The following is a 24,257-nucleotide window of genomic DNA, read 5'->3' on the forward strand; positions in this document are numbered from 1 at the left end:
TTCGGTGCTGCGAGGAAAACTAAGGTCAAAAGATTTCAAAAAGCACTGGAGCAACCAATGGGGCTTTTGAGGGCATTAATGGGTCAAGGGTTATTCAATGCGAAAGATTTTTCATTGTTAAGTTAAATTAGGGATAAAGCAGCCATTGTTGATGGTTATAGTTCCTGGGGAACAGGAAAGTTGTTTTATCTATAGTGAAGAGTAGTAAAGGAAGAAATTTAAATTTGTAATAATCATAATTAGCAACACATGTCAAGGAATTCTTCAACCAATTTCTGCTTTCTTGTTTCATAGATCTCTAGTCATTTATGGCTTAATATATTCCCCAAATCAGAATGTTTCAGGTGGTTAATAATAGATCTTTAGTCATTTAAGCTGCCTAACTATTCCCTCAAAATGTCACGATATCTAATCGCTTCTTGAAAGGTGGTTGCACCTGCCCAACCTTTCTCTAAAAAATTTTCAATAAATAAGCCACTTGTTGATTATGAATGAAATTTTAGTTTTTCTAAAATTTTGATTGAAATTTTACCTACAATGGCTACGCCACGCAGCATTTGACAAATTTGAGAAGGTTGCTTGAAACCTTTAAATTGTTTAATAACTTTAATATTATTTTATTAAAAAGTTTTTTATATGTTTTAGAAATTTTAAATTTTTAAATTTTATATTAATATTTATTTTGAATAAATTGACTTGATTTTCACATATATTCAATATGCGTTTTTATTATTTATGAATCCAAGAGACTTGCATATTTGTGTTTTGAAGAGCTTGATTGGCTCAATCAACCTGCCGTTTATTCTATAATGGGCTATCTATTCCTTTACCGAGTGGCCTAAAACTCCAGAAAATAAACTTTCTAATTCTTTATTTTGCTTGGAAATTATGCTAACAGCGTGATAATAAATCGAAGGCTTTCTTGTGTCTAGATCTAAGGAAAAAAAAAAAAATCTTTGTCGACTGATTATAGATTATTATTCATGCTCAGAGCCATACATTTTGGTCTGCAACTTCATGTTTCAAGTATTTTGTGATATAGTCTTTGTTATATCCATGACAATGGATCTAAAGTTCTTTATTATCTTTACATCAGCAACGGGCGGATTTAGTAACCTATTTTTCTTTTTGGAAAGAATTATTGAGCAGTTCTCTTTGAATCATTTCAATTATAATACAAAAACATAATTAGAACTATTAAAATATAAATAAAAGTCTTAAATATCTTAAGCCCTGCCTGCTTTTCTTAAACATACCGTTCATGGATAGCTTTAGTTGGACTCAAAATTAAATGAGTTGACTCGAGCCCGGCCGAATTATAAAACTAGCCAAGATAAGCTAAGCCTATCTCACTTATCTTTGGCTCGTTTACACGTCTAGATTTAATCCATTATACTGGATATGATAGCCACTAGTATGTTGGGTCATATATGCCCAAGGCATCAGCTCATCCATCCATTGCAACAATGGCCGCTAATATGTGTATAGGATCCAACCCTAGATAAATCTGAGGTTTTAGCTGGCAAAACAAGTGATCAAGTGTAGACGATGACACTAATTTGATCATGGCAAGATTGTGACACGAGCCCGCGATTAAAATGTTGAGTGAGTCTAGTGAAGGTTGGATTTGATTTGTTTTTTTGGTACAATGGTGGCTCACATGCTGTGAATCACAAGTGCCACAAGCTAAACCAAATTCATTACCTTCCCTGTTGAGAAACCATGATTGTATAATCCATCTTAAACTACACCTAACAAAGTGAGGGACAAATGTTTCCCAACCAATGCCTAATGTAGGCTCGGGGATCCCAATTAGAATATCTTGGAGGGTTTCCAAGGATGTTCGAGCCATTATGTAGTTGGCGAGCTAGACGAATCTCATCATACCACATCATTTTAATCATTTATTGCCACAACACCTACAAACATTTGTCTTTACATTCTCACATTTGGATCCACTATGTACATAATGACACTAGTCGAATCATACATACCTCTTACATTAGCCCTTTGTTTACCTGTCAAGCCTAAGATAAGGTGCAAGTTGTTAGGTTTGCATCGTCAGGGAATGATGGTCAGGCAATGAGAAGCCTCTAGCACATCTGATCGCATATGCCTCGAGCTCGAATCAAAATCCAATTCACTGCAAATCAAAGGACAAATGTCTGCCCACTTGATGCATGCAAGTAACCATCCTTCAATTTTGACATTTAGATCTTATGTTAATGATTCTCGCCGGATCACATGCACGTACATCTGATATTAGCCCATTGCTTATAGGTTAGAATCAGGATCCTCTATAATATGTGTTTTATACTACGGAAGGCTATATAACTCTGGATAGCCATCATGTCATCTATCTTAGAGATGTATGATAATCGCTCAGCTCTAGCATGTGCTACATTCGGTTCGGATTTTCAAGATGAACGACGATATTTTCTGTGGTTCAAAATATGCACCGCAGAAGATCCAAATCTTATAAGCTAAAGCATGAAGCTAATAGGATTGATCCATTGCCACCCTAACAACAAATCATGAATGTGGAATCCATCTTTACTGCACCTGGCAAAAGGATGGGACACGTGTTGCCGGGACAATGCATGCAAGATCCCATGCTGAGCTTCTTCCAGGTGGAGCCAATGCCCGAATGGAGTCAGAGATGCTCGTCGGAGTGCATGCGGCCCATGAACTTCGAGGGCGGTACCCAACGGTATATATATATATATATATATATATATATATATATATATATATATATATATATATATATATATATATATATATAATATATATACATCAGTGACTCACACTTAAGGAGTGTGAGTGTTGTCTAAAAAGTCAGAAAAAAAAAATCACAGGAGAATGGAACGAAGGCGAGATCTTTCCAGATAAAATTATTAAAATAATAAGACGCATAAGATGCCATCTAATTTGCTATTGGTTATAAGTAGTCCGATACAAAATACATTCATCTAAAATATGGTATATATTGTAAAGCAGTCATAATCCGCCGTCCGCATTTTTGAAATTCTAAATCTTTTCGATCACCACCGTGGCGGAGTTTTTTCAAGCATTATTCCCCCTCACACCCAACGGTATCGATGACGGGGATGGGCCTGGACGATAAAAATTAAATATTGCGAACCGTAACGTTCACGTGTCGGCGAGGTCTAGGGCCCGTCGGCCGTTAAGATCCCGTTACGTGGGTGTCACGTTCGCGTCCGGTTCTGCGCACCGAGTACCTCCAACGAGCCTTGAGAGCTTGCCACGAGACCCAGAGGAGCGTTGCCATCTCAGCACCCAATAACATGGCCTTAGTAACGGCTGTAATAACAATTTCCAAGTATCAAAAACACTTATTTGACAGCCGTGATTTAACTGTTATTTTTCAAAATATAAAAAAGAAAATGTAATTTAATTGTTAACATGTTATAGTGGCAGTTTTCCACACTGATGCTGTTTTTGGAAATAAAATAAAATTTATTAAAATTCTTCTTTATCAATTTTTTCTCTCAAAAGAAAATATGCACAATTGAAAACTAGTTTTTAAATTTAAAAATAGTAATACGAATAAATAAGGTCATTTTTCTCGTACTCGATGGCCATTTTTACTTTTAAATAGAAGGAGTTAAACACTTTTATTAAAAAAATCAATATGTATGGAATCACCCGTATAGCTGAATCTTGTAAATTACAATTCATATATGTAACTTCTGCATTAGTATGCAAATAGAACTAATACTACTAAGTTGCTGAAAACTATAATATACTTGTCTCCTGGGTGCCCTCACCCTGTGATTTTCTCAAGGTGAACTTCAACGACAGTGTGGACGATGAGAGGAGATGTAACGGCGTGGGATTCGCCAACCGAGATCACGACTCCAGATTAGGTGCGACAAGAGGCCGGCGAACTTTTGACTTGTCAGTAGTATGTGTCGAGCTTAGAGCAGCCTGGAGGACTTTTATTATGCGAGGTGGACACTGGGTGCGGACCGTATTATTCTTGAAGGTGACTCGACCACAGTGGTTGAGTGGATTCGGGGACGAGGATGCATTGCCGAGGACCGACTCTTGATCCATGAGATTCACAGGTTGATGAAGGAGTGCGACTTCCACCAGACTTCACACGTGTTCAGAAAAGCCAAAGGGACGATCGACTGGGTGGCCTCCTATGCGACTCACTACTCCGGTGGTTTGTTTGGGTTGGGAGTGGGTTTGTTTCGGGGCTATATTTTCAGAGCCATTCTGTATGAATACGCTTCCTTGCCAGCTGCTGTCATCCATCTCCTCCTATGGACTTGTGCCATAAGCACCAATTGCATGCCATTTTTTTGTTATTAGCCATAAAAAAACAAAGGTTTTGAGAAGGTTTGTCATAAAAGTGGAAGAAAGCAGTTACTTAATTTCTGGTGGGCGCGACGGTGTTTGGGGTTGTGGGGGAAGCAGCTGATACGAATTGCGGGAAACGAGGCGGCCGGTGGCGGGGATTGGTGCAGTGCTGTGGCTAACAAGGGAGCAACGGATACGGCGAGCGATTGGACGGTGAGGATGAGGCCATCTGTCGGATATCACGCGAAGCGGTTCCGATTGGCGCAAGACCGCCGGCGATCTGAACGAGGCCGAAGAAGTTTTGAGGGGAAACGGACGATGGGATGTCATGTGAAATGACCTTTGTAGCCCCAAACTCCGACTCTCTGTCTCTCTCACACCTCTTCGTTGGCGCAGTACAGGTACTCGCGGTGTGCTCACCCATGCGTTTAGGTGTATCTTTCACTCGCTCCATCAGCTGGGTTATAAAATCGAAAAATAAAATATCACGGAGCTCTCGAGGCACCTTCCTATCCCCTGCCCATATGGTGCTCTGGCATGGTTAGCCACGTAGGTGTCCACCCAATCCGCAACCTCGTTAACTTTTCTAAACATATGCTTTGCCCGGACAACCCCTCCGTCCCTCATCATCATCTAGATATCGCGAATCAAGGAATGGTCAGTTGGGAAGAACGATACTCTTTATTCGGATTCTAATTTTGAACCCAAACCCAACCAAATAGCAGGTCGGGTCGGGTCCACAACTGCAAATTTTGACCCAACGGATCATTTGGGTCGCGTTGGATCCATAAATAACCTATCGACACCACGTACTTTTCTCGTTTCGAATCTTTACCAACAACAATTCCAGTGGTGTCATATATAAGAGAAAAGCTGCAGCTCTGCCATCTTGGGAATAGAATAGGCATGAAGCCAATCTTTCCTGTTGAGTTGTCTTTCGTGTTTGGATCCAACCTAAAAAATTCAGGTCTCATTCAGGTCTGGGTCGGATCTGATTCGGGTCAACCCATCCATGACTTCAGAACTTATTTGTACCTCTGTGGGCCCAACTAATTTTATAGATTTGGGTCGGGTCGGGTCGTAGGATTGAAAACTCATAATTATCCAAATTTCAAATAGGTCGGATCGGGTCTAAATTCAGTAAATCCAAATTCGACTCAAAAATGAAACGGGTCCAATTTTATGACTCGATCCGGTCCCACGGATCCTCCAAAAAAGATCGGGTCTAAGCGAGTCGAGTCGGGTCACAAGTCAACCCGATCTATTTGCAGCCAATGGGTGTCCGTGTGCAATTCTTTCTATAGGATTGCATCCAATGAAGATTGAATGGCTGGGAACTGCGAAACGTAATCCATCTAAAGCTTGATTAACTTAAACAATCCCATGTGAAGGCTGCATAGAAAGCTTCAGGCTGGCTTACCAATAAAGTGTCAAATATCAAAAAAAAAAAAAGAAGAAAGAAAGAAAAGAAAAGGACACAATGTATGCTTGTAGGATCATGTGCTATAACAAAGCATTGGCTTGGAGGGTAGACTGCTCTATCTACATATCACATGGACATTTCTATCTCAAAAATCATGCTTGATACACAATTCTATGCGATCTCTTGACGCAGAGAATGACTAAAATCTATAGCAAGAAAATAAATACGAAAAATATTGCAACTATAACTTCATGCCTCTCATGTGCATGCTTTGTTTATATTAGTTTTGGGCTAGTCTTGTCATAATCTTTTTATTATTTTATTCGATTTATATATGAATATCATAACGTATACGATGTTTATATGCATCTTATTTAAAATAAACATCTTTCTCAATATAGTAATTAAATAGATATACCTTGGGACATGATAAATATATTATATTATCTTATTTTAGAAGGAACACTGTTTTTTGTAATTTGATTGTGCACTATGTATATGGTACAAGTTATATGATGTATGGTTATCTTGCCAAATGCCAACATGCTCTTGAATTATGCATAATTTGTTATATGACTAGTTTTGCAGTCGTGCGTGCTAATCTATAGGAAGATGATTTTTTTTCCGAGCGAAGTTTAGCATGTTTGTCAATAAAATTTTAGTTTTTTTATTAAATAATGTGATAAATTTTGGCATCTGTCTCTCTATATGTTTTTTTTAAGAAAATATTCTCATAAATCTTCCAATGAGAGCCCTCTTTTATCTAAAGATTGAGATCGTAATCATTTCGATACGTGCCCAAGACTAAGATGAGTTGCGATCTCAATTAATCTTGGCCAATATATATATATATATATATATATATATATATATATATATATATATATATATATATATATATATATGATAATTACAAGAGGAACCTAGATATTCTGATATCTCGGCTAAGATTGAGATATTAAAATTTTGCTTGATATACAAAACTCAATTATGCAATATATTAAGATCCTAATCTTTTTTTTAAAAAAATATTAATAAATAAGAAATAGAAAAATATCAGCCAATATTTTGAAGTTTTTTATTTTATATTGGCCAAGAGATCTTGACTCAAGATATTGTACATATCGTATTTGAAACCTTGCTTTTGGCTCTGCTTGGACTCTAGGTTACTTCTATTATAGCCCAAAATATTTTAATTGTGTCGCAAGACAAACATGGATCAAATATGGCTTGAGCTCCATTGCCAATCATATACTATTGAACGATGTGATAGAAGTAAGTTTTTTTTTTTTTTTTTTATGAAGAAGGAGGCAAAGCCATCCGGTCAGTATTAGCAAAACGAAGTTTACCAAAACTATTTATAAACAATTTGCTAGGAAGAAAAACACAAAAGAGCAATAATTTTTTTTTATTCAACAAGCTAAATAACCTTATAAGTTATACAACTATATAATTTTAAAAAAAAACAGCGAACTTAGCAACTCCTATTTGTTCACGAAAATTTTTCATGAACCGAGTCCTGATGTTTAGCGTTCGTGTGTCATGAGATGTCCGCAAGTAGACGGTCGTGGTTCCTCGATCGAGTGCGTGCGGCAAAGCCAAAAACCATCCCGACGGCTATGATCCGACGGCGAGCGTCGGAGTCCTCCAGGAGGAGACCAAGAAGGTGACCGCACCCAATATCCCGACAATCCGACTTCCACCCCACTTTAGGAGGGACAAGTCCGTCATTAGATACTTAAAAAGGAAATCCTCACTCCCCGTGCTCCCCCCATGAGAACTAGAAACCAGCTTGCTTGTCTCTATATACACGTCTCAGAAGGAGGAAACGGAAGAGCGGGAGATCCACCCGGGTGCAAAAAAAAGGCCATTGATTCCCGGGGCAGCGAAGTCAGAGCCCTTTCAACACCTGGAGCCCCTTCCTCTCGCTAAATTCCACCTCTACTCCCCTAAACTATCCTCTCCATCCCCTCATTTAATCCCCCTCCCAACCCCATTCCATCCCATGCTCTCTCGTCTTTGCTTCCCTTTTTTTCCCCTGAGTTCTCCCTTCTATCACCAGCCCTAATTAACCCTAGCTTAGCTTATATGGTCGGGACCAGATTGACCCGCACGGCCGCCGCCAGGGCGGGCAATCCCCCCTCGGACACGGAGGCGGAGGACGCGCGCGCCGACGCCCCCGACCTGATCTGGAGCGCCGCGGGGTTCCGGGTGAGCCGGAGGAGGAGGACCGCCGCCAGGAAACGCCCGGAGGCTGTGCAGACCGTCGCTGCCCCGCCGTCCGCCGCGGCAGAGACCGGCCGTCAGCCCGGGCCTCGTGTAAGCACCTCTCTGCTGCCGCTCTTCTCTACGTCCAATTCTTCCTAATTTCGCAGCGTCCCTTCAACCGTTTCCTGCTATTGTCGTAATGTAGCTCGTCGGGTTGATGGGCCTCGAAGAACTGGGCCAATCGATCGGATGCTCCTTGATGAGGTTTAGATCGTAGATCTTGACCGTCCGATCGATCCGATCTCCCTCGGATGGCCCCTTGGTTTCGTTTCTCTTTCCCATCGTTCAAAGCTTGGAGCTTTCTTTACAGGGTACATCCTCCATGGTTTCGGCCCATTAACATGGCAAATGCCATGCTGGGCTCATCCATGAGCATGATTTAGTTCACAGCTTTCGTTCTGTTGTGCTGCTGCTATAGATCTTGTGGTTCCAGAGCTAGCTCTGGTAGATTACAAGTTCTGTTCGAGTGAAAGTGACTTCGTCTCTACAGGCCTGCCAAAAGTAGCTTGTCATGAATCGTGACATGATTGCTTAATTTCATCTGCAGATTGTGGGAGATCCATGGCTATTAGATTCCGTGGATCAAACATTTTGTCGCATTCTGTTTCATGCTATAATCTTGGTTGCAGCTCGAGCTCGTATAATGGGCAGAACAGTTTATCTGTCGCTACCGTCGCCTCATGTTTTTTTCTAAATTTCAAGATTTGAGTTGTATTAGTTTTGACGATTGCACTCCGAAACCAACAAACCAAGGCTTTTACATGACAGTTTGAATCAGTTGGTATGGAATCAGGAATCCAACATATAGCTCACAGTAGATTTTTGTATTCAGGTGGAGTGAATTGAGTGCAGCGTCGTGTTGTTGTTTCACATCATGTTATAGCCTCAGTTGCCAAATTAGAGTTGCAGATTAACTTGACATGGCCAAAAAATTGTATACTGGTAGAACTATCAAAGAATGGAAGAAAGTTGAAAACTTATCGAATTCAAGAGATGTCAGAAAACTTACAAATATGTATACATATGTATATAAGTATGTATGTAAATGCTATGCATGTATGTATGCATGTTTGCATGTTTCCATGTATTCCTAAAAAACAATTTGTGGCTTTTATTATATGTCTGTTCTTGCTTCATGTTGCTATGTCTACTTTCTCAAAACTGACCGTAGTACTTCACCGGAACATTTATACGCATTAGAAATAATTTTATTGAAGAGAAATGCTTAGCAACAGAGAAATTTTACATAAAAAAAGGTTGAACAGCTGATGTGTAATTGTCGCGTTGCTTCTCAACCTTGCAGCTTGTAAAATGCTAGATAAGAAGGGCATGATAGGAGAGTTACACCAACTGTATAATTTTATTATATTACTATGCTAACACTGCTATTTAGTGAATCTTTTCAGTTGCATGATCTCACCATCAAGGCTCCAAAAAAATGTTGAAATTGGCTAGCTTTGATAGGAAAAACTAGTTCAAAACATATGTGGTTATCTGCCTTATTTAATGGTTATAATTGGTTTTCTTTTATTACTGGTTTCTGACTTATATGATTCGAGATTGGATCCAACTAAAAAATGGCTGAAGGAGCGTGGGTTACCTTCAATTACTTGAAACCGGAAAAAATCCCTTAATTGTTGCTTCCGTTTATTTGCTTACTGGATTGCAATACTGATTGAGATTCTTGTATATTGAATGCAAAGAGTAGCAGAACAATGTTTTTTCTCTGTTTTGCATGATCTCAACGAGGTAATTAGTTTTGTCATATTTTAAACAGCATCATCCACTACTGGAAATCCTACTTTTACTTGGTATGTACCAAAGCGTTATTCCATTCTTTAGGCAACTAGGGATTGATGTAATAATTGCACACACTTAATATTACATGAAAATGCGTTATATTAAATGCATCCTATTAAATTGATGGTGTAACCTGAATTACAATTGTTACCATTTTATAACTTTGTATACAGAATACGAGGTTATGGCCAATGAATATGAAGTAGAACCCCAGATCACAGGCTAATTGCATCTCAGGTGATGAGTTAGACTTGATAATCCGGACAATGATACCAATTTTCCAGGAAGAACTAGAGATCATTTGGTGGTAAAAATATCACATATATGGAATTTGTATTTTCCAGAAACAGAATTTTGAAGGCTGCAGTAGTTAGTATTTGAAAGGAGAATAGATATATAGTCGAGTCAGGGATGAAAGAGCTGCCAAGTTTCCTAGTTGACTTTCTGTTTGCTTTCTTTGTGAGTTTTGAATATACTCTCAGAACTCGCCCATTTTTTAGAAAAGGAGAATTTTGCTTATTAAGTTTCTTGTCAGAGAATTGTTAGTAACTTGACCTGGTTACTTGATCAAATTGTTGTGGAACTTGACCTAGAAGGAAAACCTTATCCCCCAATTTCCCCCACTAAATCATTCTAATTAGAACAGGCAAACGTCGATGGAACTCCTAATCTAGGATGGATTTGTGAGCTTTGTTCCAGAGAACTTGCACAACCTTCTTGGGTCCAGCAAATAACTGTTCCAAATTTAATTGCTTGGCAGGCTTGCTATATGAGAAATCTAATTGATTTTGTTCACCTGTGGAGTTTGCAAGCTAGAATAAAGGAACTTCTGAAATTAGTAACTTGAACTCACACTGACACACAACTGTACAAATGCCAGCTTACCCTCATGTGTCTGCTCTGACCATATTTCACCCTTGCAATTGTTGCGAACTTGTATACAGAAATCTAAACCTCATCGACACAGGATGGGTGATACAAATACCAATGCCTGTTTCTTGTTGATATGAATTCTTGAACTATCATCTACTCTTGCCTGGAAGCCTACGTATATGAAGCCAGCTCCTGTGACTTTGTATTTTTGATGGAAGCTCCTTTGACTTTGTAACTAGCATATAAGGGGTCAACTTCTCGTATCACTGTCTGACATATTCAGCTGCTCCATCTTGCAGTTTTCCATGCTGGATTTGAATGTACCAGCCCTTGACCCTGAAGTAAGATTTATTTGAAAAAAACAAGTACCTTCATGTTAAAATTCCCTGTCAGTCTTTTATCTGAGGTTTTCTTGCTAATCTTTATTGTAGCAAGCTGTGGATGGTTTGAGATTTCTCTTGCAAAAGGAGCTTAGTCACAGTGATGCTAGTTCCCTGGGAAGAATTGTTCTTCCAAAGGTCAGTGTTTACGCACAAGTTTGATACATGCCACTGCGGCATTCTCCTTAATTGCTGAATTTTAAACACCATTTGCTACAAGTTATGCACTATTGATTTAACAAGCATTCTTATTTTCAGAGAGAGGCAGAGGTTCACCTTCCAGTCCTTACAGCTAGAAATGGTATTGAAATCAACATGGATGATTTGGAGACCTTTCAGGTTTGGACGTTCAAATACAGGTTTGACTGAATCTGCTCAGGCCTTGGAATGATGTATTATCTAATATGTAACACAAGAGGCTTAGAATTCAGCATGCATGCATGGACTCCAGGTCTTTGCTTATCAACATTTTTAATGTGTTTTGAGTTTTGATATATATTTTCTCCAGAAAACCAGTTATAAAGGTCATCATACTCTCATGTGCGGCACCAAACACCAATTATATATAAACCTGCAGATATATGAATCTGACCTTGCACTTCTCACCACATCTGAACCAGATAAAGAGGAGCATGTGTGATCTTGTGTTTGTGTGCTTGTGCACTCAAGCTTGTTGGTGCATATGCATATGTGTGCTTGCGTGGGTATGTGTCTGCATGCAAGGAACTAGGAGCAACTGCAAACACTAGGGAAGTATGGAGCGATAAATATTTCTGTCCATCGCTTCTTAGACAGCTAGATCCAACTAGGATGTTTTTATTTGGAAGAATTAAAATAAAATAGTATTTCATTTCTGTTTCTTATGAGAGGATATTTTTTTTGGCAGCAGAGGTGATTATAGTTCACTAGTCCATAAGTCAGTATAATGATTCATGATTCTAGTAACGAATAACTATGGCGACATAATAGTGTCTTCATACATGTGTAGATGATGACGACTTCTCATTTCTTGTAGGGTTTATTTATGTTCTAATATGTTAGCACTATCTAAATAGCATCTCAGTCTTTTATGCTCCCGAAACAGATACTGGCCTAACAATAAAAGCAGGATGTACATACTGGACAACACCGGTAAGCTCCTCGTTGCGCTATTTACTCTCGATAATAGAAAATTCTTTATTGTCGCCTGCTGCCCGCTAAATGTGCTTTTCATCTTGGCTTTCTTGGAACTTAACTCAGCGAACTTCATTGCCGCTCATGGCCTTCAAATTGGCGATCTTATCATGATATACAAAGATGACGAAAGAGATAGATTGGTAATTGCTCCTTATTTAATCTTAATTTTTGCTAATTTTCTGGAGTTTTGATTTGCGTCGGCCTTAACACATGGTCTGTTTCTTTGCGAATGAATTGATATACAGGTCATTCGAGCAAAGAAGGCAGCAAAAGAACAGGCTGCTGCTTCTGCAGATGATGGAATCTTTGATTCCATTGTGCCTGACATTGTGGTGGCTAGTGCGAGGTATTCTGACCTATATTACCCATTGCTAGATGCTATGAGCATGGCTTATGGAGTGAGCAACGTATATGGGGATGGCCTGAACTATGCCTTTGCAGCTGACTTCACCATGGGTTTCTCAGAAGAGAGGATGGGAAACCCTTCAAATGCTGAATCACTTCCAAGGTTTGGGTGGAACCTGTCCCTTGACGATCTCTGGTGATGGTGCTGTTTGATTTTCTCAAGTTATACTACCTTAACGTAATAAATAACTCCTAGACAAACGTTGTTGCTGTATCATGAATAAGTTCTGCTTGTCTATCAATATGTAATATATGCATGGAAGAATATATATGGATATCGTAACATATAGTCATAGAAACTGGAAGGTTGTGACCTATATTTGAATCTTCGATCTCTGTGGAATGGTTTCTGGATGTAGATTATAAATGGTGTTGACATTACTTCAGGGGAAGAGAAGGTAGCATCATGTTTCCAACCACAACATCAGAACCAGTGGTGGTGGATAAGTGGGTGCTTGCTGCTAGCCATGCATGCAACCAAGGATGGGGGTGTGTTTCCTTCGCGATGCAACCGTCGCTTTGAGATCTGTACAGCTGGATGATTGAATGAGTTTGGATTGCTTTGAAATCTGTGCAGGATGTTATCAGCTGTCAAAGTTGCGAAAGAAGATCGATCATTCTTTCGTTCGTCTTTCGCACGAAAGATACAACCCGAACCTAAACCTAAAATTTGAACGGGTAGCAAGCTGGTGGTCGAGCAGGGCATCATTGATTTGTGCACTCATGCACCTTTGAAACATCAGATATGTTACCAGCCAGTGTACTTAGAAGTTTGTGGTAGGTGGCAAGGTCAAATGCAACCATGTCCGTGTGCGTGCTTGAGTTCGGACTCAACTAATGCTTTCGACTTGTAGACTCGTGTTGATGACATAACATTATGATTGCATGCACGGAGGTTTTTTCCATGTCAGCTCACAATTGGTCATCGAAATGCCTCACTTAGAGGAATCCTGCAACTCGATTTGCCTGCGGATTGATCTACGGTGCAAGTGGAGATGCTTGATTCTGCATCTATGGATTTTTTTTAACAACTAAATTTCGTGATGCTTTTAGAGGGCATCGAAAGATAACGATGCTTTTAATCGTCATTAACACCTAAATAAGATTCGTCAACCTGCCAGCCAGAAGCTCAATGGGCGACACAATTTCGCGTCGCCGATTTTCGATAGCTTTGCTGCATTTTTACATTCCTCCTCCCTCCAACCCCACCCTACGATCAAACCATGCTTGCAGCTCATCCAAGATTGACGTCGAGCTACGTATGCATATCTCAAAGAAATTTTGCAGTTAGGAGAAGGGCAAAGCTTAGGATTGTTGTGTAGACTCTATTCGAAGCAAGGAGTTTGCCTTGGAGTTGGATGCCATTCTTGTTAAGCATTGGAAATTTGTGCACAACATTTGATGTAGGTGAAGTTGTTGGTGAGTCCACTGAAACTATATCTCGAGGTCCCTTGCGAATGGCACGCTATTCCAAAGTAAACGTACCCTTAATATCTTTTGCATACTAAATTTGAATTGTGACAATCCCTCCTTACATAATCCGAGGGCTCTATTCACGAGTGGCTTTTGAAACTTGACAATTAAGCTCATAAAGTATGTGTGACTATGCCTCAATGACCTATTGTTTAAATTTGCATGATGTCTACATGTATAAACTAGCATGTCGCACCTTGATTCGCGTACATTGAAAGCCCAAAATCTTAGTTCTGTGTATAATTAGATTTGGCTACACTCGAGTGAATTTTCACTCAGATTCAATTAGGTCTGCATTGAACGATAAAAGTCTCATCCAAATTGTTGGATTTGATCTATTGTCTCTAAACTACTTATATATAGCAAATCATATAATTTGGAGACTTATAATGATGAAGAATATACATAATTTAATTTTATTTAGACTGCTTAATTTTTTTGATCATTTGATATAGAGGCTCGAGATATTTTTAAATCAAGTAATTTTTAGTACATATAATTTAGAAGTAGTATATTATATCCGATAGCTGAATCATTGATGTAAGATATTCATTATTCAACCTAGACCCAACCAAATCTAAGTGGAGACCTACTTGGGTGTAGCTAAATCAATCTATCTATCTATACATGCATACACTCCCCATCACATCCAAAACATATCACGTAGGGTTGGAAGTTGACATGGGCTAGCCCATGTCACATCGACCTAGGCTGATTTTAGTCGAACCTTGGGCCTGGCTCAAGATTGTTCGGGTCGGGCTCGGACCTAAAAATAAGGCTCGATTAAATTTCGGCCTAACATTGACCCAGCTTAAAGCCGGAGCCCGGCAATAGACCACTCTGGCCTAAATTTTAGCCCGAGCTTGCGACAGTGCTCGTATGGGATGAAATTAATCCGATGGGCGGGTCCTATATGAATAAATAATCAGAATAATACATGAGATGGGAGATTTGTGAAAGCATTTGTGGAAACGTGTGCGGTCGTAGAACATCCTCTTTTCCCCCAAACGGCTGCTGCTGTACCTTTCCGCTGGCCATGGTACGGCCTCCCGAGCGCTCCGCCAGGCGCCAGCCAACGTTCGTTTCCTCTTCAGGAATGAGGATTTTAGCCCAATGATACCCCGCCGCTAAGATAAAACCGAGATCAAGAAGGAAAGCCAGGGAGATCGATCTGAGATCGTCGCAGCTCTCCGATGGCGACAAGATACTGGATCGTCTCTCTCCCCGTCCAGTCCTCCGCCTCCTCCCTCTGGAGCCGCCTCCAAGAATCCATCTCCAAGAACTCCTTCGACACCCCCCTCTACCGAGTTATCGATCCCCCCCTCCCCATTCTCGGTCATCCTGCTTTTAGGGTTTTATGGGATCTAGGTTTTGAATTCTTGATTCGATCTTGATGCAGTTCAACACGCCCGATCTCCGAGTGGGAACCCTTGATTCGCTGCTCGCCCTCAGTGATGATCTCGCCAAGGTACTTGTTGGAATTTGCTGATTGTTTGTTTTGGCTTTTCGTCTCGCTTCTTTTGCTCTGATGTTGGCTCGGGGGGAAATCGCAGTCGAATGCGTTCATAGAGGGAGTGTCGCATAAGATCCGGCGCCAGATTGAGGACCTGGAGCGGGCTTCTGGCGTTGAGGGTGGTGCGCTGACGGTGGATGGGGTTCCCGTGGATTCCTACCTCACGAGGTAACGGAATTGTGGGGATGAATCGGAGTTTTCATTTCTTCTGATGCGCTTTGATGAAAAGTTCTGATGTGTGGGGACATGAATGGTTCTGGGGATGGCAGGTTTGTTTGGGATGAATCCAAGTACCCGACAATGTCGCCGCTGAGGGAGATTGTTGACACAATTCATGTCCAAGTAGCGAAAATTGAAGATGACATGAAGGTTCTTTGATGACTCCCTTGTATCTCTTTCTTTTCTTCTTCTTTCATTCATTTATTTTTCTTCAATAGGATTATTTTATTCGTATCGCTGTCCTTTCTTCTAGGATCACCAATTAATACGAGTGAAAACAAGAATGTGAATTGAAAACTTAGAATTAATAAATTATAATTATCCATTATAGGATTGCAGATCACTCAATCCAAGGTTCTTAGTCATGTAAGATGCATAGTACACGCTAGAGAACAATGGATGATCTAAAGATTTCATTTACTTCTTATAAACTTCCATGGTTTACTAAATAGGTGTTAACTAATTACATGAATAAGAGTTCCAATGTTTGCTATTCTTATAAGGTTTGCACATGGCTTGGACCTGGACCTGACTAGGAAATAAATATCAAACAGATTTGGATGTGTCAATGAGGCACTTTAGATTGGTTCTTGATCCTAAAGACTGAAGATGTAAAATGAGTCATTCTTGGGCCTAAATGTTTGGATCATTGGTGGCCTCAACCAAATTATCATGTTTCATCTGGTATATACATGCCTGCATGTTTAAGATGTTAATCTTGGTTCCTAGATAAATATTTCATTGCCCAAGGTTGTCAAAGGCAAAAGGCACCCTTCAGATGACACGACTCCTATATTGCCTGAGGCACTATGCACCAAAAGGTGCTCTGATGAAGAAAACAAGGCTTTAATTTATGAAAAGTTCAATAATTTCATTAGAAATAAATATTATTTGTATGTGAAAACAATACAAACATCATAAGATTAACTATCGAGGTTTTAACATTCTGAAATATGGTCTTCTTGAACATTATAATCCATGTTTCACATCTTTTAAAATTTTACATCAAAATACCACTTCCCATGACATGTCTTTAAACAGAAGTCAGCCCAAAAAAAAACTATCGGACATCCTAAAATAGCTTTAAAGTTCACAAATGACAGCAAAATACAGCAAAAAAAACTATCGGACATCCTAAAATAGCTTTAAAGTTCACAAATGATAGCAAAATACAGCTTCCTGAAACATGTTTCGTGTTTATAAACAACACATAACACATCCTAAAGTAGCCTTATATTTATGAGGGTCCAATAGACCAAAATCAACACCAAAATAAAGGTAAGAAAGCTCTAAAAGAATGGTGAAATGTGATAGGAAGAATAATGCTGGATATTGGAGTGGTGCTGGCCTGAATGCTGCTTTGTCGTAGATGTTTGCCTAGGCATTGTTTAGCAACCTACCTTTCTTGGAGACTGTCAAGGCATTTAGTATAATTATTACCTTTGTACTTATGCTGTTTAATATTCATTATTATGGTGATATTTGGTTGGTTCCTTATAAGTTCAAAGATTTTCTAGTTTCCTAGTCAGTTATTCTATCCCTCTGCTGTCATAATAGCTTATGTAGGAATCTTATTCTTCTTTGTCCTCTTCTCTCTCTCTCTCTCTCTCTCTCTCTCTCTCTTTTTCTCTTTTTTTCTTTTTCTTCTGATAAGAAACAGGTTCAGTGAAAGACACTTAATTGAAATAACCATAAGAGTTCAATGGGTTAAAGTCTCATCCAGTCATTAGGATGTAATTTTTATCAACTAGCAGCTTAAAATGAAGCCTGAAGTTGCCATCAAAATTTGCATATTGCAGGTTCGTGCAGCAGGGTATAACAATATCCGTGGTCAGCTAAATGCAATAAACAGAAAGCAGAGTGGAAGGTATGACCAATTGGTTGACACTCTGAACATTTCATACCTAGAACTGTAACTTTACTGTACATGAATTCAAGATCTGTTGCAATTTTGATGTCATACTTAATAATGCCATTATATATTCTCCTCAAAAGGCACCAAGTTTGTAACATTGAACTAAAATGCATTTCTTTCTAACTCAGCTTAGCTGTTCGTGACCTTTCCAATTTGGTAAAGCCAGAGGATATCATCACGTCAGAACATTTAGTGACACTTCTTGCTGTTGTTCCCAAGTACTCTCAAAAGGACTGGCTGTCAAGCTATGAAACATTGACTACCTACGTGGTAAGGTTTTCTGACTTCTATGTCTTCATATGTAAATTGTGGTTAGGATGATCAAGAGGATTTGATGATGTAAATCTGATCCAGCTCCTTTTCTTGTCTCCATTTTGTTTCTAGAAATATGTTTTGTTTGTGCTTATGATCATAGAGTGTCATTCTCTTGTGAATTTTGTGCTCTGAAGGTCTACACATCCTATACCAAAATTTTAGAAATTATTTTTATGAGATAACACATGTCTTTGATGATGCATATAAAACAATGATAAGCATCAATCCTTGTCCCAGCTGTTTAGAGACAGGTCTAGTTCTTGTTCATCAATCATTTCCATGAAGTATTAATTTCAATTGCATAGGGATCGGAATAGTAGTGAATAGCAATGGCCTACATAAACAAGATGGATTTCAAGAGATTAGAATGTTACGGTACATGTTTGGTAAGTTTATTTAGGATAGGATAGGTTGAAATGAATCAGAGAAGTGCAAAAGTTCCATCAGTTGACTGTATCGAGGATACTGGTGTAGATTATATAGGCATATGCAATGAATATTATGAGGAAAGGGTTGTAAGGGGAAACATTTAGATACTAGTATGGTTCTTGAGTTGTGTGAAAAGGTCAAGAAAAGAACATATAAGGTTTTTTAGATGGCAACTGTGAGGATGGATCTAAAAAGTTCTGCATTTAAGTAGTTAATGCTTAACGGAACGAGCGAGTTTCGGCCAACATAATAGTTGGCTAAGATTTTTTGATTATGGTTACTTCTGCTTAAATTGCATATCATGTGCTTTATGTTGGTTTAAGCTGTTTACTAGTGTAACAGCTCAAACCAATGTATATAAGAATATTTTTATCGAGATCATAAGATCTGGATCATGGGTTACAAGATGTTAGTAACAACAAATCTGATATCTTTTGATATATTGCCATGTTATTTTTTTTTTAATTTAATTTATGTGATCTTGAAAGGTGATCTTAGTGCTATAGTTCTTATACTTTGTATTTTAGTTAGAGACTGATTTGGTGTTTATAAGGATTTGATATCCACCTTCTTCTTTGGGAAATATCTCATGCATCTATCGATGAATTTCAGAAAATAGAGAAAAAATATTGTGGCTTGGTGTATTTTTATATATTTTAGATTTTAGTTAATTCATGGCACATAGCTCCTCTTATGCTCTTTTCAATTTTTTTGCTTCTTTTGTAAATAGTGGTAGTTTTTTCGTGAACTTTAGAACCTATTCATCACCATGATTAGAAATAGGACATCTTTTCTCATATATGTTTGTATACTGCTTAAGAACAAATTCAGTTGGAAAGAAGAAAATAGAAAGAAAGAAAGGAAAGAAGAAAAGGAAAGAAAGAAAGGAGAGACAAAAAAAGGAAATAAAGAAAGGAAAGAAAGAAGAAGAGAAGGAAAGAACGAAGAAGGGAAGAAGGAAAAAAAAGGAAAGAACGAAAGGAAAAAAGAGGAAAAAGGAAGGAAGGAAGAAAGGCAAAAAAAGGAGAAGAAAAAGAGGAAGTAAAAAGGAAAGAATGGAAAAGTGAAAGAAAGAAGAAGGAAAAATGGAAAGATAAAATGGTAAGAGGCTTGAATCGCTTTGAACCGAGCGGAACCGGGCGGTTCTGCACAATTCGGCCTGCTTTGGAACTCTCACTGAGCCGAACCATTGAACCGTCCCGATAAATGACCGGTTTGGGTTAGTATGCCCCGAATCAGGTGGTTCGGACGACCGATTTAGTAATCTTTTGAGGAACTCTTTATTTCACTAAAAGCTAATATGATCTTTTGGCAGCTTTATTATTGATGCTTCATTGTTTGTGTGGGAGGCATTATAGATTATAACTCCTTTGTATCTGGAAAGACTTCCTATGGAAAGTTACCCTTGATGACTGTTAGACAAGGAAAAGTAACTCGAGACTATTGATGTTTTTCTCCTTTGTTAGATATGTGCATAAATAAGATTTTTCTTCTTAAACAAACCGAATCCTCTCTTGATAACTGTAGAGTTAACCATATTCACTTTGATTAAAAGTAAAGAAACCCTTCAAAGTTAATGGTCATTATCATCATGGTAGGACGCGTTCTATAGATTCCTAGCCAATGGTCAAAAATAGGTCGCAACGATACTAACCAACAAGCCTTATTACTTCATAAACAGCTGCATAGAAGGATCTTGCTAGCTACCTGGCTCATCTAGCTCAAAAATTCTCATTTCCTTGTAACCTTTCTATCTTGATATTCATTTTGTGACACTTGGATATATTTTTTAAGATTATGCTATTATATCTTTGCTATTAGGGGATATGAAAATGCTAGTGAGGCTCTGTCTTTTGTTAGCTTCTCAGACACTTTGCTGTACAATTAGTTCACAATCTTCACATAAAGTTCTGATATATGTTTCCCTACAGCTCTCTAAGGTGATGCTTTTATGGATGCACTAGGTGAAGCATGACACATGATTATGCATGATATCTTTTCACCTTGTTGGTTATTAATGAACTCATACCTGTCATAGGGCACAAGGATATTGTCCGTAATACATCCTACTGAAGGCAATTGGGTTCCCTGAAATGATGGAATCCTACCTTTTTATCATTCCAGCAAAATCTTGCCTCAGAATTTTATAGATTTGCTATTGGTTACTTTAATATATTTCTGGGAAAAGTAGGATGACATTACTTGGAGTTACTTATGAGGAAATAAAGAAAATATAAAGCATTGGCAGCCCAAAAAGCACTAAACTCGAAGATCCGATTGAATCTTTGGAACTGATGACAGAAGGAAAGAGGATGTTGCACAACCAGAATGGAGCGAAAACCTTTGTCTTGCATCAAAAACCTTTGCTAGTTCACCTTGACCGCTGAAGCCATACATTAGCTATACAAGTTTTATATTAGAAATGAACATGCACATAATTAATCCGTGATATCAAACTGAAATCAAAAGCAAAAACTCTCTCTCATCATTGTCAACAACAGTACATTTTTAGGTTTTATCTACTTTCCCACTCAATATGAAGAGGTCAGCAACATGTACATAGTAAATTGCATGGTGTACATTGAATTCCATATTTGCTAAGTGGTGGCGCTAACCATTGATATGAATTTCTTTAGGTACCTAGGTCAACAAAGAAGTTGCATGAGGACAATGAGTATGCTCTTTACACTGTAACACTCTTTGTTAGGGTGGCAGATAATTTTAAAACAAGTGCACGTGAAAGAGGATTCCAGGCAAGTTTCTTTTCTGAAAAGCTTTTATGAAAGGCATGTTGTGGTTCCCAGATAATGTGATGATTATTGTCAGTTCTGTGTTGCATGTTGTTTTGAGTTGCGAGAACATGCATAGGTCTTTATTTATTTTTGTTTATACATTTCTGTTGGCCTTTTCCCCCTTTTTTAAAGAAACTGTCTAATCTTTCCCACCATTTTTTTTTCTGATGAATCCTAGTATAATGCTTTTGGTGATTCAGATTCGTGAATTTGAATACAGTCCAGAAGCGCAAGAGAGTTGGAAACTAGAGCTGGAAAAATTATTGCAGGATCAGGAAAACATAAGGAGCTCTCTTTTACAATGGTGTTATGCTAGTTATGGAGAGGTATATTTACTATTTTACTGTGCTCTACGTGCTATTATAACATGAACTCTGATGGTGTACTCTTTAGTATGAGGTTCTCTCCATCAAGAGAACCAAAACACATAATTAACACGTCTGTGTATCACAAAAGAGGAAACTTAAAATATATAACATTCTAATGTTGAAAATTTGAATCATATATTGAAGTACTATTGTATTGCATGGAATATCCATTCCATGCATTTGTTTTTACTGTCGAAGAAGCTTAATTCATGTCTCCCTATTGTGTCCGTATCTATGTTGGTGCCTGGCTACAAAAGCCAATACTTGCTGCTTAGGGCAAAATTTTACTTTTACTTTGTTATTCATTAACAGCGAACATAAGAAAACTACTACTTTGCCATTTATTGGATCAAACCATCTAGAATGGCATGCGTCATTGAATTATAACTTATTATTTTCACTTTATAATTTTGATTGTTTGACTTTTATAGGCAAATAGTGTACCTGGATGCTTCCAGTAATCCAGATTCCTTCTTACTGAAAACTCTATATTTTATCCATCTACTCTTCATGTTTTGTTAACTTAACATCCCTTGATTAGACTGAGCTTTTTAGAGGTCCAGAGCAGAGTTAGGTACTTATTGTTGGAGGCCAAAGATGGTTTTGAGTTGTTTCAATCTTCTTGCATTAAATTACTCCATAGTAACGGGCAACATTTAAAAGTTCTCAAAACAAACAACATGCACCATAAAAATGGGATGCAATTTTTCAAGATTCAAGTCGTGGCAGTTACCAGTGTTATGCATTGTTAGCATTGATTGACATGTGCCCAGGAATGTTCTGGATATCAGGCAATAACAGTATGCTGGGGTTTCCCAAAAATAAAAAAAAGGAGATAGATAGAATATGCTGGGATCTGAATCAATAAATTCTGGATTGCCTTTAATCTTTGGTGGTAAGACAAGTTGCAGAATTGAGTCGTAGACTACTGCAGACTGGTTTATCTATTAGGGAAACTTGAAGCATTGAAATCTCAAGAGAACTGATTGGAGTTTCAATGGTTGAAAGTCTGGTCATGAAAATTATTCCAAAGACCAATTACAATCTAAATATATATGTGCATCATATGAAGATGGCTTTTTTATTTTCCACCGAACAATTTGCTCAGTTGTTCCTACTGGCAAATGACACTTTTAAGCACCATATGTTGCACTAGATAGTTCTACATGCATGGGGGCATTTCTATCATTTGGCAGAAACAACCAATGCACTAAACAGTGAAATAACCCATGCAGGAAGAGTGCATTGATTGCATATGCCAAATGACAGATATATCTCCATGCATGTACAGCTGTCTAGTGCAACACGTGGGGGCCAGCAGTGTTATTGCCGGTGGGAACAACTAAGGTAGGCCATATACATGAGAGAAATCTTGGATATCTTGAGCCTATCTGTTTTGTTTGTTATATTGTCTGTGTAACTTGATAAGTACACCTACTTTTGAGTGGTTGCAATCCTCGTCTCTCCCTTAGAGCAACAACTGAACTAAGAGGGTAGTATTTATTAAAGATGAGAGCTGTTATGGAGATGTGGGAGTGGAGACAGGATACATCTGGATTTGAGGAGTGAAGACCTGGAGTTAGTTGCCTGACCAAGTAGTTTGCATTACGACAGTAGAGGACAATACATGGGTAGGGCCTGATGATTCTGGATGTATTCTTTTGTTTTGGGAAATGTTTACATGAAACAGGAAGAAACAGGACACATAGGAAGGGGAGGGCCGGGTGAGAGTTATGTACTCAGTCATCTGCCTATGGAGTTCTTGTTATTGATGTATAGCTTTCTTGGTTTTCTTTGTTTTTTCTTTAGTTTTTTTCCTTCGCTTGTGTTTCTGTTTACGAAGATATCGTTTCATTATTTCTGCTCGAATACACCCTTCAGGTTTTCAGTTCCTGGATGCACTTCTGTGCTGTACGTGTCTTTGCAGAGAGTATTCTCAGATATGGTTTGCCACCATTATTCTTGGTATTAGAGCTACTGCCATCTCCATCTTTCTCATTACAGTTTAGGTTGTAAATGCCAACACTATGTGATCTGTTATGGATTTTTTTTTCAGGCAGCAGTATTAGCACCTTCAGCAAAAGGTGAAAAGAAAGTTCGATCTATTTTAGAAGAGCTTTGTGGCAATGTCAATAGGTAATGATACGCCTCTGAGTTTCACTTAAGTAACCTTTACCACAACAGATTTACCTCTAGCTTGCCGTCTTTTTATGGGATGCCGAGCTTAGCTGCCTGTGTTGTGTGAACTTAGTTTCTATCATTAATGCTGGCTGACGAAATATTTATCTTACAGCACTTTCTGGAAATCTGAAGATGAAGTAGGCTTGGCTGGTCTAGGTGGCGAAGCTGAGGCTTATCCCTATGTCTCCTTCACTATTAATATCGTTTAACATAAATTGAGCTCAGATTGCCCCATTTCAACGAGTTAAAAGACTTTTCTCGTAATTATTTTCAATCACAATACCAATGCATAGTTATTGTACTGTATATTTATTCCAATTCTTTTTTCATGTATGTGATATTCTGCAGAATTTTGTTCTAGTTTCTAGTAATAATAAATATTATGATCTTTTTGAACC

General features: G+C 38.4%; 2 protein-coding genes across 3 annotated transcripts; both read left to right on the top strand.

Annotated features, from left to right (window-relative positions):
* Positions 1-7,525: 7,525 nt before the first annotated feature.
* On the top strand, positions 7,526-12,794 carry LOC103721541 (B3 domain-containing protein LFL1-like). Its single transcript, XM_008811811.6, has 7 exons — positions 7,526-8,071; positions 10,993-11,034; positions 11,125-11,211; positions 11,332-11,432; positions 12,158-12,204; positions 12,313-12,389; positions 12,495-12,794. The coding sequence occupies exons 1-7, from the start codon at positions 7,841-7,843 to the stop codon at positions 12,792-12,794; spliced, it is 885 nt and encodes a 294-aa protein (XP_008810033.1). The 5' UTR covers positions 7,526-7,840.
* A 2,274-nt stretch (positions 12,795-15,068) lies between these two features.
* On the top strand, positions 15,069-24,257 carry LOC103720312 (V-type proton ATPase subunit C-like). Of its 2 annotated transcripts, XM_039131264.3 has the most exons (11): positions 15,069-15,434; positions 15,527-15,595; positions 15,681-15,808; positions 15,910-16,009; positions 17,659-17,726; positions 17,903-18,044; positions 21,155-21,271; positions 21,511-21,636; positions 23,560-23,643; positions 23,735-23,814; positions 23,972-24,257. In XM_039131264.3, the coding sequence occupies exons 1-11, from the start codon at positions 15,321-15,323 to the stop codon at positions 24,066-24,068; spliced, it is 1,125 nt and encodes a 374-aa protein (XP_038987192.2). In that variant the 5' UTR covers positions 15,069-15,320; the 3' UTR covers positions 24,069-24,257. The 2 variants fall into 2 exon arrangements, with proteins under 2 accessions (XP_038987192.2, XP_088561209.2); XM_088705083.2 differs by lacking the exon at positions 21,155-21,271 and having other exon boundaries at positions 15,072-15,434.

This window comes from Phoenix dactylifera, chromosome 9 (genome assembly GCF_051530095.1).
Source record: "Phoenix dactylifera cultivar Ajwa chromosome 9, Ajwa_hap1_PhDact_Kaust_v1.1, whole genome shotgun sequence".
NCBI classification, from domain to species: Eukaryota; Viridiplantae; Streptophyta; class Magnoliopsida; order Arecales; family Arecaceae; genus Phoenix; species Phoenix dactylifera.